This window comes from Ochotona curzoniae, unplaced genomic scaffold (genome assembly GCF_017591425.1).
Source record: "Ochotona curzoniae isolate NIBS_2020 unplaced genomic scaffold, NIBS_Ocur_1.0 contig_883, whole genome shotgun sequence".
NCBI classification, from domain to species: Eukaryota; Metazoa; Chordata; class Mammalia; order Lagomorpha; family Ochotonidae; genus Ochotona; species Ochotona curzoniae.
The window spans coordinates 18,690,273-18,706,035 of NW_024466599.1; the positions used below are offsets into that span (position 1 = coordinate 18,690,273).

The 15,763-nt window shown below is 57.9% G+C and overlaps 1 protein-coding gene across 2 annotated transcripts; it reads right to left on the bottom strand.

The window, feature by feature from the left end:
• Positions 1-6,436: 6,436 nt before the first annotated feature.
• On the bottom strand, positions 6,437-15,090 carry SLC30A3 (solute carrier family 30 member 3). Of its 2 annotated transcripts, none has more exons than XM_040993961.1 (8): positions 15,071-15,090; positions 10,566-10,747; positions 9,115-9,261; positions 8,854-9,007; positions 8,168-8,366; positions 7,902-8,007; positions 7,510-7,644; positions 6,437-6,585 (listed from the first exon to the last, which is right to left on the bottom strand). In XM_040993961.1, exons 2-8 carry the CDS (start codon positions 10,693-10,695, stop codon positions 6,437-6,439), a joined length of 1,020 nt encoding a protein of 339 aa, XP_040849895.1. In that variant the 5' UTR covers positions 10,696-10,747; positions 15,071-15,090. The 2 variants fall into 2 exon arrangements, with proteins under 2 accessions (XP_040849895.1, XP_040849892.1); XM_040993958.1 differs by lacking the exon at positions 15,071-15,090 and adding an exon at positions 14,048-14,320.
• Positions 15,091-15,763: the final 673 nt, after the last annotated feature.

Genomic DNA, 15,763 nt, shown 5'->3' on the forward strand with positions numbered 1-15,763 from the left:
ATTTACAGAGAGGAGAGACAGAGAGAAAGATCTTGCATCCACTGGTTCACTCCCCAAGTCTGCAATGACCGGGACTGATCTGATTTGAAGCCAGGGTCCAGGAGTTTCTTCTGGATCTCCCACATAGGTACAAGGTCCCAAGGACTTGGACTGTCCTCCACTGTTTTCCCAGGTCACAAGCAAGGAGCTGGATGGGAAGTAGAGCAACCAGGACATGCACTGGTACCCACCCATATGGGATTCCAGCTCTTGAAAATGGAGCATTAGGGTCCAGCATGATGACCTAACAGCCAAAGTCCTCACCTTGAACGTGCCAGGATCCCATATGGGTGCTGGTTTTAATCCCGGCAGCTTTGCTTCCCATCCAGCTCCCTTCTTGTGGCCTGGGAAAGCAGTTGAGAACAGCCCAAAGCCTTGGGACCTGCACCCACATGGAGACTTGGAAGAAGTTCCTGGTTCTTGGCTTCGGATTGGCATAGCTCCAGCCTTTGCAGTCACTTGGGGAGTGAATCCACGGATGGAATATATTCCTCTCTGTCTCTCCTCTTCTCTGTATATCTGATTTTGCAATAAAAATAAGTAAATCTTTTTTAAAAAGAAAGAAAGTGGAGGATTAGCCAGTTGAGTCATTGCATTGGCCTCCATCCCTTGATCTATTTCTTTAAGGGGAAAAAAAAAGCAGCAGCTCAAGTATGTGCCAAGCACTGTTCCAAGCACTTGGCAAATAGTAGCATTCTTTCTCACATTATTTTTATATGAACCTTTTTTTTTTTAAGATTTATTTTTATTTGACAGGGAGAGTCACACAGAGAAGAGAGACAGAGAGCTCCTCCATCTGCTGGTTCACTTCCAAAGTGGCCTCCATGGCTGGAGCTGAGCTGATCCAGAGCTGGGAGCTTCTTTCAGATCTCCCATGTAAGTACCGGAACCCAAGGACCTGAGTTATCCTCCGCTGCTTTCCCTGGCCACAGGTAGGAAGCTGGATTGAAAGTGCAGGTGCCAGGACACAAACCAGCACCCATGTGGGATACCAACGCTGCAGGCAGAGGCTTAGCCTACTATGTCATGGTGCTGGCCCGAACCTTTATTTCAATTCTACTTCCCCTTCCGCCTACACACTTTACATGAAAGAGGTCACATGGCATTGCTGAGCGTCACTGTAAAACTATTTACCCCCATCCCTTCACCGTCTTCCCCTTTCCCTCAAAATACACAGTCCCCTTAGAATCTGGCCACCTGAGCTCTACTCCTGCCTGTGATCATTAACTGGCTACAGCCAGCTCGCTGAACCACTGCTAACAAGTGTACCCACGAACAGGAAATCAAAGCTTGTTTGTTCCTGTTCATTCCCTGAGAGAATGGAAGTGAGAGCAGGGTGACGCACATTAGGGAGGGTAGGGTTGGAGGTTCCCAGTGTTAAAGTGACAGGTGCCTGTAATTCTGTGACAATGTCCTAGACAGTGGGAGGACATAAGCTTGAGAGGTGTGGGTGAGCCAGGGCTTGGGGACGAGCATCCGGTTGGGAGGCCAGGAAGATGGGGAGGAGTGTTCCAGCACCTGGGAAGCCAGCTGGGGCTGCAGCAGTGGATGCGGCTCTGGCTGAGGAGGCTTTGCATTGAAAGAGAGGAACGGATGTGACCCGATACCAAGGCTGAGTCAGGGCGTGAGGAGAACGAAGGCTGAGGAAGGTAAACCAGAGGCTAGGGGATGATGGATTTGGTTTGCTGTGATTCTTAGCAGGTGCTGTGAGCCACCATTACAAAGGTGTCACGGGAGTAGGGTATTGCAGCAAGGTAGCTACTGTTGTAGCAATTTTCCAGGGTGGCATCCTCCCCCAGAAGCCTCAGATGCCAACCACACTACCAGTTACATCAGCCTCTCAGAGGCTGGCTTCTGGGCCCATTGAAGGGCACCAGGGACAAGGAGGGTATTTCTGGGTTTTGTACTGACCCGACAGTTAAGGGCAGGCAACCAGGCCCACGTCCATCTGCCCAAGGTCCTTCTGTCCAATCCAAACCAGCAAACTGTTCAATACCAGCTGGTGAGCTTGGCTTGGGGCAGTCACAGAGGCAAGAAGTACGCCCTCATAGGGCAGGCTCCCCCAACCCCTGTACCTCCCAGAAGTCCTGGGGGGCAGGCCACGCCCAGCAGGTTGGGGGACGGGGTGGAGTGTGCAGACTTGGTGGTCTGGGACACAGAGTCCCTGCTGTGCTGGAGCTGTCTGTTCAAGTATCTTTTCTTGTCTTTCCTGCTCTCTGGGTTTGGTTCCCTTGTGGTTCTTCCCTACGTTTTTTTACAATCTTTGTAAGGCTGACAGTCCACAACTTTTGGGCCAAAAGGAACTGGAGGATGCAGTGGAACACCTTGGGATGATACAGCCGGAGTGTAGGTTGCCTGGGAGGGGAGCACTAGTGGGCACACAGGCAGGGGCAGTGGGAGGCTGGAAGAGGAAGTAGCGTTTAATAGGCATGGGCCCTGGCAAGCAGAGACCCAGAGACCCAGAGACCCTCCTCCCTGCCCACTGTGCCCACGTACCTCCCCTCACCATCCTGACAGCAGGACCCCCATATGTTGAGGGGTCCTGATCATAGCTGGGGCACGGGAACTGCTCAGCTGCAAGGAGGTACTACTGACAGACCTGGGGCATTCGGGCCAGGGAGTTGGGGGCCCTGTGAGCTTCCAGATTGGAGGTAAAGAGTCCTTCAGTTACAGAGACCCTAAGTACAGTTTTCCACAGCAGGGGTAGGGGAGGATCTGCTGGGAAAGGGAAGTTGGGTCTTTCCCTGGGGGCAGACCTGCTGCAGCTGCTACCACAGCCCAGGCCTCAGGAGGGCGCTGCTGGTCCTCGGAGAACAGAACACCCTTGGTACCTCCGTCTGTGGGACCAATCCAGCAGGGGCAGGATTCAGAAGCTGCATGAGCCGCGTTGACTTCCAGGGGAGGGAGTTGGGCTGGCCAGCTGCTCCTCTGCCCCACCAGGTTCATCACCTTCGCCTCTGGCACTGGGTGCTGCCCCACCACAAGCTGTGAGGAGGGCAGGACCCCGTGTCCCATCTCCCGCAGCAGGGCCTGCAATCCACACCCTCCTATCGCTCCCGGCTTTTCCTACTGGCCCTGGGGCTCCGGTGTCTCTTTGAACACTCCCTCAGCCGCACTGCGTTTGCAGCCCTAACACTCTGTCTTCTCCTCCGTCCCTTGTCACAGTCTCCCCAATTCATCAGCGGTGGAAAGAGTGGAAAAGCCCAGGTGAAGAGTGAGTGGGCCCTTCCCTCCCTGCCCCTCTCCTCCCTCCTGCTGGCTTTGTCCCCTCCCCTTCGCTGGCTGGTCCCACCCCCATCCCTGCCCCCAACCAGCTCTGCTCTGTCTGGACCAGCATGGAGGCGCTGGGTAGCAGCACTGGGACACATGCTGCTGAGCAGATAAGGAACGTCCAGGCTCCCGTGGGACGGTACTCCTGCTCCTCGTGCCCGTCCTGTCCCTGCCACACGGAGTGGTGTCTGAGGTAGGCAGAGAAGACCAGCAGTAAGGGACAGGGGCCTGGCGCTTCCTATGGACAGCATCCAGGGACTGCCACCCCATGTGACAGGGGTCCTGTTTTCCACCTGGAAGAAGCCCTTGTATCATTGCCTCATAACCCCCTGCCTCAAGTGTGGGTTCACTAAGTGCTGGTCCCTGTCCTGCAGAGTGCTGGGCTCCCTGTTTCCCTGAAATGTCTCCCCAACATCCTGGACTTCAGCCCAAAGCCACCTCTAGAAACCACGTACAGTCGCTCCCGTCATGTCATGAAACACCTGCTTTACCTTAAGAAAGCTGGAATGCACAGAGGTGAGCTAAGACCACAGTATTATTAGTGCAAGGCAAAGCAAGAACCAAGTGGTTGACCAGAACCCCCAGGACTGAGTACCGGTGCAGCAGGTGCTGGGGAGAAGCTGAGTTCAGCTTTATTGTGACACGCACACGGACAAGAGCTTCCAAGTGTCGAAGCGCCATAGTGTAGCTAGCTAATCATCTGCCTGCAGTGCCAGCATCCCGTGTAGATGCTAGTTGGAATCCCTCATGCTCCACTTCCACCCAGCCCTCTGCTAATGCACTTGGGAAAGCAGCAGAGGATGGACCACGTGCATGAACCCCTGCACCCACCGATGAAGCGTCTGACTTCAGACTGGCCCAGGGCCACCCACTGTGGGCATTTGGGGAGTGAATGAGCATATGGAAAATCTTCCTCTCCTTCTCTGTAACTGTCTGAAATACATACATACATACATACATAAATGCATAAATTAATCTTATATATATATATTTTTTAAAAGGCCCTGAGGTGGGTGAGCGCTGGGCTCTGCCCGGATTCATCACTCCCTGGATGACTTAAGTCCCTTTTCCTCTCTGCAAGGCTGGTGGTCAATAGACTGAACGCACGCTGAGGCCTCTTTCTCTTATGAGCATATAGGACAGAGCCATAGCTAACGCTGTCCATGGGGCATCCATCACCACCCTCCTCACCCTCCTTTCCCTTCCTCCACTCCTCACTCTACCCTACCCCCACCCTGCCTCTGGGGGCCTGTAATCAATGAGACGGAAAATGAGAAAGTGTCAGGAACTAGCAAAGCGTGGCAAGCAGCTGGGGCGTCTTGGCCTGCCGCGGGCCTGACTGCACGGACCCCCAGCCTTCACTGCAGCCAGCCCAACTGGGCTCAGCAGGCTGCCCTGGCCGAGCTGGACAGCTAAGAGGGCTGAGTGACAAGGAGTCCAAAAGCCTGGACAGTCTCTGCGTACCTGCCTGGCAAGGTTTGGTCAGAGGGCATGGCTGAGGCATAAAAACAGATGACAACACCTCACTGATGAAATGATCTTATCACGTTACTGTGCCGAGGTGGTGGGCTGTGCACAGAGCTATGGGGGGCAGACATCACCCCCTGTGGTTAGCAGGTGACAGGGGAAGCATTTGCTTACTGCTTCATGCACGTTTCCCTTTTTGGACCCTTAAAACAAGCAAACAATGTTATAACAAAGACATTTCTATCACAGGAGAGGGAAGGTGCACAGAAATGAACATGGACTCATGAGTGAATGACGGCAATTCGGGCTGGAAGATGGGGGAAGAGGAAGGATGGAGGAGGTGTGGCAGGGGGGAGGGTCAGTTAACTGGTGCTGTTCCAGAGCACTGAGTCTGAATCCCAAGCACAAAGGGCTGGTGGCCTTTAAAAGTGAAAACACTCAATTCCTGAATGAGAATGTGGTTCTGAAGACACAGGGAGGCCGAAGTGTCACAGAGGCATGCATGCCTGCGGAACCCACCCGCTGGCACCACACTGCTGGAAGATCAAGTCCACATGGGCACTGGGATGTGACCACTCTTCCCCCAGAGGGACCCAGCTCCGACCCCACCCCACCCCAGCCATGCCAAGGGCACCCTGACCTGCTGGAGCCTGTAGCAAGAGCAACTTTCAAAGATACCCAGCTCCTGATCTCCCAAGTCTCTCCTGGAACCAAGTCCAGGGCACAGGGGGACTCCTGGAGTTCAGGACTGGGTTTCGCTCCTGCTGGGCAGCTGAGAAGGGAAGGGGACCCAGTGGGTTTTAGCCTGCACCCTGATGTGGACAGCTGAGGGCAAGGAGTCATTCCGGCGCAGGTCATCTGTTGGCTGCCAAACGACACACTGGCTTTTCCCCTTGCATGGCAGAGTGGGGGAACCCAGGAAGGCTGTAGTACATAGTGAGACACAAGTTTATTGGTGGAGCTTCAGCAGAGCCTCCCCTCTCTGGGACGGCTGAGGACACAGCACCGACAGAGGGATGGACACACAGAGCCCCCCAAAGGGCCACGTGGACAGAGCACACTCATTGAGACCAGAGCATAGCCAAAGAGGCACGGAAACACAGGCCACAGCACCAAAAAACACACACAGACACAGAGACAAAAAACCACAGGCTTGAACATGGGAACAAAGTGCGGGTTTGGGGGCCCCTGCATAGACAGAGCGAGGGCCATGTGGGGAGGGGGCCCCTGCTGGCCTCCCCTAGGCATAGGCACACAGACAGCACACACACACACACAGGCAGATGCCCCAGCCATCCGGCCAGCCTGCCACGCAGACAGACACACTACACATCTAGCTCATGGCTCCCCACGCCAGGGCAGGGTGGGGATGGGGACCACAGGCCTTCCACACTTCTCCACCCTCCTGCACTACTCCTGGCTGCACAGCCTGGCCCCACAGTGCTCACACACACACACATACACACACACACTTTGGTCTTGCCCGCTGGGGCCTAGGGCTGGGGGGGCTTGGCAGGTGGAAGGAGGGCGGAGAGGAAGGGGTATGGGCCCAGCTCAACCCCTTTCTCCATAATCAGGAAGTGCTGAGAGTCCAGGGGTTGGGGGTGGGGCCGAGTCTGGGCCTGGCAGTGGGGGGTGGGGACAAGGGCGGGGCCATGGCTCAGGCTTGGGGGGGCTCCCGGCACCGCAGGCAGTGGGCCATCTCGGGCCGGTACTGCTCCACCTGCAGGGTGCAGCTGGAGAAGCCAAACCGGGAGTGCAGCCTGGACGAAGCTTCAGCCAGGACGGCTTCGGGGTCAGCGGCTGAGTCTGTGGGGGAGTGATAAGAGGCAGCATGGGTCCCCTGGGGGGAGTTGGGGAGTCAGAAACAGGCAGCAGTCAAGATAAGGACTGACAAGAGAAGGGGCCAGTGCGTGGGGCTGCCCAGGCATGAATGGGGAGCTTGCTTTCCTTTCTGTATTGTAGGAGGAACAGCACAAATTGTCAAGTGAGGGGACACTCCCCCTCCCACCCTGCCCCGAGCCAGGCTAGCTAACACAGGAAACTGTGCTGCTCTTTTTGCCTGCCTGCTGTGTTCCTATTCAGCTAAAGGTGTCAGCAGCCATCCTTTTGCCTGCTCGGGACAATCCAGATGTTACATATTCTGTCCCATTGTCCCCCCTCTGGAGTTACCAGCAAATATCTCCCAGATTATATTTTTGGCATCCAAACTGTATGCCTCTGATTGCTTCTTGCATCTGGAAGAAACTCAAAAACCCTTTGTCAGCTCATGAGTCACCACGTGTATTTTAACAGTGGCATCGTAATGTGGGTATCATTTTAGATTTGGCTTTCTTCTTTTCCTCCCGGCCTTATACCACAAACAGTTTTCCTAGTTGCAATACAGCCTTCATAATCACCATTTTCCCACAGTCAGGCAGTTCCCGCCAAACTGAGGGGCCGTAATTCACCTCATGGCACCCCATCACCAGGCCTGTGGGGATGGAGGGTTCTCAAAGGGTTGCTGGCTCCTGTACTACCTGTACTACCTCAGAGAGGGGGAACTCCCTGCACCCAAGAACATAGTATCCAGGCCTCCTGGCCTATAACCTGTGTGTGTGTGTGTGTGTGTGTGTGTGTGTGTGTGTGTGTGTGTGTGAGACACAAACAGAAAGACAGAGAAGGACCAAAGTAATCCTACTAAGCCAAGCTACTGTCCCATGTTGTGGTGGAGTGGGGTCCCTGTGAACTCACCGATGGCCAGGTGTGCTGAGGCAACATGGTGAGTGAGCGTCAGGGCCCACAGGTGCAGTTCATGGGTGGCCCGGACTCCTGGCACGGACAGCAGCGTATCCCGCACAGGTTCAAACCCTATGCTACGGGGAGTACCTGCAAGCAGCGGCCCCAGGTCTTATCACCAGAGTCCCACTTCCCCAGGCAGCCCTGCCCCCAGGGATAGCCCTGCCCCAGACTCCCCACCCTTGTCTGTGCCCACTCACTGTAACCCTTCCCATCCCCGTCCACCCATAGCCTTCCTCCAGCAACAAAACCATGCGCTCACTTTCTAGTGAGACTTGAGGGTGGTGGTCTGGAGCCAGAGTGAGGTCAAGAGGCCCTGGGGTGGGGAACCATGGCCTTGGACTCACCTTCCATGAGGATGCGGAGAACATCTCGGAGGGTGGGTGCCGTGGAGCCGAGAGCACAGATGGAGAAGAGAAAGGTGCTGATGGGGTCAGCTACCTTGTACTGAGGCTGCAGGAGAGAGCAGGAGCCTTAAACTCAGGAAGCAGGGATCTGCAGTGGAAAACCTGGGGGTGTCCCGGACACAGAGACAAAGGCTAAAGGTAGAGGGAGGGAGGGGAGGTGGCAGTTGCAGGCAGGCAACCTGGAGCAGGTCTCAGACAGGCAGTACCTTGAAGTAGATGAGGATGGAGGCAGCCAGTACCCCCAGACTCTGCAGCAGATCTCCCAGCACATGCACGAAAGCTGCTCGCACACTGGTGTTCCCCAAGGGGAGTGGCTGCCCCTGCTCTTCCTCCAGGGGTGCATACTCCGGCCCACGGGACCCATGGCTGTGCGGGGGGCCAGCCTGGTGCAACACGAAGGCCATTCTGCAGAAGAGGAGCAGAACAGCTGGGTATGGGCAGCCAGCTCCTGGGCTCTTCTGCCCTCCCTGGTAGCCCTTCCTCCACCTATTTCCCCCAGGCACAGGGAGAAAGAAGCTGGTCCAAGAGAGGCAAACAGTGCAGCCCGGAAGAAAGAAGACTGGTTTTGGTGCCAGCGCCACGGGGTCAGATCAGGAGCTGTGTGGCTCAGGTCAGGCAAGTCACCTGGTGTCCTAGCAGAGGCCACGTCATTGACAGAAAGCCAGGGGTAACACAGTCTCCCTCCTGGGGTGGGAGTGAGAGATCACTGAGGAGCAGCCCTCGTCTAAGTGGCTGGTACTCAGGGGGCTCCCTGCAAATATTGGAAAGCAGGGTCTAGACTCCCAGCAGGGGGTCTGCATCTGTCTGGGAGGAAGGGCAGCTTGCCACCCTGTAGGGAAGAGCCCTGGCCTGGAGCCCCAAGTGTTGGGCAGTAGCTTCATCCAGCACGTACAGTAGATTGGCACAAACCGCGATGCTGGCTGTCAGCAGCATGGCGCCCCCCTCGATGTGGTAATCGCTGTGCAGCAGGCGGACGAAAGCCAGGTACAGGAGGATGCCAGTGACTATCCAGAGGGACACCACGGAGGCCAGGGCGCCCAGAGTCTCTGCGGGTGGGGGTGGAGGAGCTGTAAGAGAGCTGCTCAGGATCTGGGGAGCAGACCCTTGGCATGACGGAGACAGGAGGAGTCAGCAGCTCGTGCAGGTGCCTTACCCGAGCGGTGCCAGCCAAAGGTCATGGTGCGGGTGGCTGGACGGGTGGAGAGCCAGAGGGAGAAGAGACTGCCCATCATGCTGCCCACGTCTGCCAGCAGGTGGGCCGCATCGGTCATGATGGCCAGGCTGTGTGCCAAATAGCCACCTGCAAGAGGGCCACAGTGCATAGCATGGCACGGGCAGGGACGAGAACCAGCAGACAGATACACAAAGGGGAACAGGCCACTCTCAGGCGATGGGCCATATTTCACTCAGCCATATTGTTTAGTTTGCCTATAATGACATGCTTAATTTTACTAACCAGAAAATAGCATTTTTTTAAAGATTTATTTTTATTATTTTTTTATTGGAAAGGCGGATATACAGAGAGGAGAGACAGAGAGGAAGATCTTCCGTCCGATGACTCACTCCCCAAGTGAGCGCAACGGCCGATTCTATGCTGATCCGAAGCCAGGAGCCTCTTCTGGGTCTCCCACGCAGGTGCAGGGTCCCAAAGCTTTGGGCCATCCTCGACTGCTTTCCTGGGCCACAGGCAGGGAGCTGGAAGGGAAGTGGGGCTTCCAGGATAGAACCGGCGCCCATATGGGATCCCGGGTGTGCAAGGCGAGGACCTTAACCACTTGCGCCACCGCGCTGGGCCCAGAAAATGGCATTTTTAAAAGACCAGTTGGGGCCAGCCTAGCCACATAGCAAGTGAATCCTCTACTTATGGCACTGGGATCCCATATAAGGCACTGGTTCAAGTCCCGACTACTCCACTTCTCATTCAGTTTCCTGCCTGTAGCCTGGGAAAGCAGTGGAGGACACCCCAAAGCCTTGGGACCCTACATCCATGTGGAGACCCGGAAGAAGCTCCTGGCTCCTGGCTTCAGGTTGGCTCAGCTCCAGCCATTGCAGCCACTTGGGGAGTGACGCAGCAGACAGAAGATCTTTCTGTTTTTCCCTTTCTTTCTTTGTAGTTCTTTCAAGTTAAATAAACAAATCTTCAAGAAATTAATAAATAAAGACCAGTTAATAGGGGCTGGCACTAACACATAGCAAATAAAGATGACACTTGCAGCATCTGTATCCCACATGGGTACCAGTTCCAGCTCTGCTAGCTCCACTTTGATCTAGCTCTCTGCCAATGAGCCTGTGAAAAAAGCAGATGATGGCCTAAATGCTTGGACCCCTGCACCCACACGGGAGACCCGGAAGGGCCTGGCTCCTGGCTTCAGCCATCTGGAGAAATGAACCAACATAGGGAAGATCTTTTGGTCTTTCCCCCTTTCCCCTCTGCCTTTGAAATTAATTTAAATAGATAGATACAAGATCAGCTAACAGCGAGATATCAGCTCTGGCACAGGCCTTTGTGTGCCATCCCTCACTGCATGAGGCCTAGACCCGCAGCATCTACCCAGGAACGCCTGAGGGGCTGATGCAGGCACCAGGAGGGCAGGGCTGACTTACCAACCACCTCGCCAGCCATGAAGACAAAGCACACAGCACAGGCAGCATACAGCTGCCTCCGCGCCTGCAGCCTCTCTGAGGTAAGGCCCGGTGGTGGCCCCAGGTCCCTGTGGCAGTGGTGGAAGGCCATCTCCTCAGACTTGGACTCCTCAGGGAGGGACTCAGAGGGCTCTGTGAAGAGACTGGGGCAGGCAGCTTGGCTCAGCTTGGAGGCACCTGGTCCCCAGGCTGGCCTGCTCACTCCCCGAGACTCAGTTCCCCCCCGGGGGCTGGCCTCAGCACCACATAGTCACTCTTGCATCCTTCCCAAGACCTAGTTCCTCATGGGAGCTGACAGAGGTCCTACACGGGACGTTGGGGGCAGCTTCCCCTACTCCTTCCACACACAGCGCCAGAGCACCTCACAGCTGGAAAGTATGTCAGAGCTGGGCCAGCCAGACATTCAATGGAGGAGGAGTGTGAGTCTGCGAGAGAGGGAGAACCGAGGGAGCCCGCGGGCTAGCTGTAACGCCACCTGGAGAATCCCACCACAAGTACCACTGCAGCCACACGCTAAGCAGCACATCCTCTCCGAGGAGAGGAGCTCTGGGAGAGCAAGACAAATGTGTGCCCCCATCCTCTGACGTAGGGCCGAGGGTGGCCATGGCCATCGGGGCAGTGCTGGGGCTCCCAGGGCTCGGTGCTGCATTCCATCAAGGATGGCAGGGATCAGAGTGGACAAGGGACCAGGAGAAGGAGGTTGAGGAACCTGAAGGACTTCGGTAAAAAGCAGGTGGATGTGCCAGATGCAGTGCCAAGGGCAGGTGCTGAGGAAAGCACATGAAGCTTGGCACATGACCTGGGCCTTGGTGAGCGTCTGCTCAAGGCTCCCTTCCTCTCTAGACATGTGGCCCTGTGGCTGCGAGTAAAATAGTAGAACCCAGGACAGCTAAGATTCCTGGCATAGAGAACTGGTCAGATTCCAGCACTGGAGTTGTCATGGGGAACGGGAGATGGAGGTGCAGACTCCTAGCTGGGGATGACAGTGGGAGGAACACTGGGCTTGGAGTCCAGTTCGACCTCAGTCTGACCATAAGTACCAGCAGCCACTACCTCAACTGCCTGCTACTCTAAGCCTCTCCTGATGAATGAAAGGGACTGGAGCCTCACCTGGGGGAGCCCGAGGCTGAGCTCCTGCTGCCTGAGTTTGTTTTAAGTCCATTCTAGCCCAATTCTCACCCTCACAACTGTCTAACTGGAGCCCCAGCAAAGACAGGCTCTTCCGCAGAACAAAGGGCCCACATAGAACACATAGCTTGAAATATTCCTGGGGGTGTGACAAGAATGCCCAAGGGTTGAAAGCGATGGCTTGGGGGAGCCATGGGAGTGCCATGGCACAGTGAGGATGCGTGCACGGGGCCCTTTGGCTGAAGAAAGCTGCCAGCCAGGTGAACTGCCAGCCAGGTGAACAGGAGATTTGAGGGAGGAATGGGTAGGGAAAACGTAAGTGCTGGTAGGTGGGTTCATTTCTTGAATTTCAACACCCCTCCCAACACCTGCCCCCCATTCCAGGATTTAGAATTGGGCATGTATCATTCCAGATGTGCTTCCGGAGGAGCTGGACCATGAGCCCGCCTTGCTCTTCTAATGAGGCATGGCAGCAGTGCATACACAATGCAGCCTGCTCCGTGGGGGAAGACAGAGGTGCGACCAACAATGGCCTACCAGGGGGAGGCTGACGCAGGGGCAGCTCTGAACAAAGGACTTCGGGGCACAGGGCCCATACTGACCAACTCTAATGGGAACAGGAGAACTTGACAGAGAAGATATATGCACAGATGAGGCCATGCTCGGACCCAGCAAAACAGCAGCCAGCAGGTTTGCAGCCGTGGGTTTCCGTGTGAGGCTGAGAGGGAAAGACTGAGGAGCAGAGGAAATGATGTGGCTCCAAGGGACACAAAGGCAGACACTGGGATGAATTCAACACCCAGCTCGCCAGCCCTCGGATGACCTTGCTATGGTAGCAGAGCTGAGAGGAGATGCAGGGTCCCAGGCCAGAGGCTCTCTGCAGACAGCTTCAGTGGAGGGGCAGGGTGTCAGGGAGAGGCTCTTCCAGAAAATGCTGCAGGATGGAGTGACTAATGGTCATATGAGAACGGACACGGACTGGGTGGGGGTGGGGGGGACCCAGGATGTGGGGCTCCTGAACAAGCAGGCTGGGTGACTTCAGGTGGGAAACGGGCAAGATGCCGGCTCTGGTCCCACGGAAGCAGCCCAGCCAGGCACTCAGGTAGCCACCCATCAACAGGCTGCCCCTTTCCTCTGCATAAATGGGGCACACCGGAGAAGGCTTGGAGGCGGTGGTGGCGGTGGTGGTGGTGGTGGTGGTGGTATGTGGGTGTATGGTGGTGGGGGTGGCATTCTGTTTAGAGAGCAGGAAAGGCAGCCTCCTCTGTCTCTGGCCTTTGAGGCCCTCCCAGAAAATAAACAATACCCGGTGAGGGGAGAGGGGTGAAGTGGGAAGCGGAGAAGCCAATGGATGGATAAAGGGAAGAGACCTGGGGCCCGGGTGCGCCAGTCCCGGCAGCTGCCCACCTCTGCAGTCCCCTGCGGGAAGCACAGTTCCCTCCCTCGTCCAGCTCTTTCCACTTCCCCCTCACCCCAGCCCCTGGTTTAAGGCCCCCACCCACCTACAGGACGAAATCCACGCACAAGCACCGTGTCAGAGACAAAGGGACAGGGGCGGCGAGACAAACGGGAAGATTGAGAGAGACGGGAAAGAGAACAAGCTGGAGAACCTGCCAAATCCGGAAGACACACAGAAGGTCGGCCCACAGACAAAATGGCCAGTGGAAGTGGCCCCCGGCGGGTTTGTGGCGGGCGGCACCCCGCACGGCAGCTCCGAGGGGCAGGGCGGCTGGCCCGGTGCGCGGGCGGTTCTGCGGCCGCCCCCGGCCCGCTGTCCCTGCCGCTCGCGCCTCATTTCACACCTCGCCGCCCCCGGCCCCGTCTGTGCGAAGCCGGGAATACCCCCCGCCGCCCAGATCGCACCTGCTCCTTCCCCGCCGCCCCCAAGCCTCTGTGCCGCCACCGCCTCCCGGGCGCCCGCAGGACCCGCGACCGAACCGGGCCCTCCCTCCGGGCCGCAGGTGCCCACGGCTGACTGCAGCTGGAAGGGGCGCCCAGAGCCCCGGCGCGTGCTGCGAAGGGTCCCGGGGCCTCGGCGGCAAGATGCGCCCGCGCCAGGACCGGGCAATGCGGACATCGGGGCAGCCGGCGCGGGCTCCGGTCCGACGGAGTGATAGTCGTTCCCCGTGAGTCCGAGGGCAGAAAGGGATCAGGCCAGGGGTCGGGACCCAGTGCTCCCGTTGGCCGGAGGAGACAGAGTCCCCGCGGCGGGGAGCCAGGGGAGTCGAGGAGCGCCCGGGCGGCCAGCGGGGTCCCGCACCAGGGGGAGACAACGAAACAGGCGGATGCGAGGGTGGCGCCCGGGGCTGCCCTACCTCTTCAGGCGTAGGCCGCCGCCCGCGCCGCCACGCTCCCGCGAGCTCACCAGGCGAGTGGTCTCCGAGCCCCCCGCCGCCGGAGAGGGCTCCATGTCCCCACCGCTGCCGCGACCGTCCGGGCCCCGCCGAGGGCGTCTCTGGCGGGGCTGGCCCCGCGCCCTGTCTCAGCGGCCCGCCGCCCCGGTACTCCCCGCAGGGCCGCGGGGCCACCCGAGTGGAGGGAACTGCGGCGGCGAGTGGGGCGCGCGGATTCCGAACCGCAGGTCCCGCGGCCGCCCGAGCCCCGCCCCGCGTGGGGCGAGCTCCCCAGGCCCCGCCCCCAGCCCCCCCGCCCGGGCCCCGCCCCCGGGCCCAAGCCCCATTTCCCAGAGCGGGGAGGGAGAGCGCCCCTCCGGCGGGGGTTCGAGCCCCGCTCCGAGCCCCGCCCATCCCAGACCCCTTCCCCGGCCTACCACCCTAACCCTCCCTGGTGCAAAGCGGGACTCCTCCAGGCTGGGGCCGTCCCTCCCTCTCTCCAGCCGTGATCCGAGGAACGCCCACTTCTGCACACCCGCGCGGGGGCGTCGCCCCGCTACCCAAGCCCCTCTCAGCCTCCAAGCGGAGGCAGAAGCAGGTGCGGGCCCTCGACCTCACGACAAAACCAGAAAGAGTATGGCCACGAGCGGCGACACGTCCTGGAGGCCTCTGTCGAGTCTGGGGTAGGAATTCACCAGCAAAGTCGCCTGCCAAGCGCTGTGCCGCCAATGATCGTTTATTTTTATACAAGGACTTGAGCGACAGAAGGCTTCCTACTTTCCTTTGATCCATTATTATCTACTCTCTGGATGAGTAAACTGAGTCCCAGGGAAGACAAGAACAGGTGTGACGGGGTGAAGTAAGGGTGGGCGGTATAAGCCCGTCCCCTCCTCGTCCTGTCCCGAGGCAGGCGATTCCTCCAGCACGCACCTGCAGCACCTTTCCCTCGGGGCCTGGAGCCACCTTGTTCTACCTCCCGAACAGCCCAGGCACGGCGGGATTTACAGCAGAGTCAGAGGCCGAGCCTGGAGTGGAAGATGCCTACTTTCAGCACCTGCCGCCACTGTGGAATGAAGGGGGTGAGGACTGGATTGTACATCTAAATTGTGACAGTCTGTGAAGAGGAGGGCCTGTGGGAGGAGGGGAGAAAGAGAGCGGCCTGGGAAGCGTGGAGGGTGGGAGTGGTTAGAGAGGCAGGGGAAGGAAATCCGTCAACCGCATCCTTCAGAACACGCTGGGTGTCCTGGACTCAGGGTTCTGGGAATAGGCACATACCCTAGACACTGTTGTTCCAAACAATGGGATTAGCATGTGCACTTTCAGAAGTTTAAAAAAAAAGTGGGGAAGGGGGAAGGAAGCAAGTGCCAGAAAGAGTGGTTGGAGTGTGATGGGGAACCCGGGAGAGCTTCGCGGAGGAGGTGAGGCTTAAGCGGATTAGGCAAGCGAGCTGGCTGCTCCGGCGGGGGAGAGCGCAGCTGAGCCCGCGCCAAGGTTCGCGGGCGGCAGGTGCGAGGGACCTCATGGTGCCAGGCAGGGTCTGCGCACCGCGCCTCGCCCGCTCGCAGCCCCCACTCTCCGCCGAACGCCCAGCCTCCTCTAGGGGCGTGGGGCCTCAGCGCTCTCCTCTTGCTCACATTCAGAGCGAACTCAGGCAGTGAGAAGGAAAACCACCGGTCAAGGTCACCTTGGGGCCCGAGT

Coding starts and splice junctions, on each gene's coding strand:
- SLC30A3 (XM_040993958.1), bottom strand. CDS start 14,142: ATGGAGCCCTCTCCGGCGGCGGGGGGCTCGGAGACCACTCGCCTGGTG. Junction 10,748..14,047: donor GGCGGCCTACGCCTGAAGAG/GTAGGGCAGCCC, acceptor TGCCTGCCCCAG/TCTCTTCACAGAGCCCTCTG. Junction 8,008..8,167: donor CCATCCTCATCTACTTCAAG/GTACTGCCTGTC, acceptor TCTCTCCTGCAG/CCTCAGTACAAGGTAGCTGA.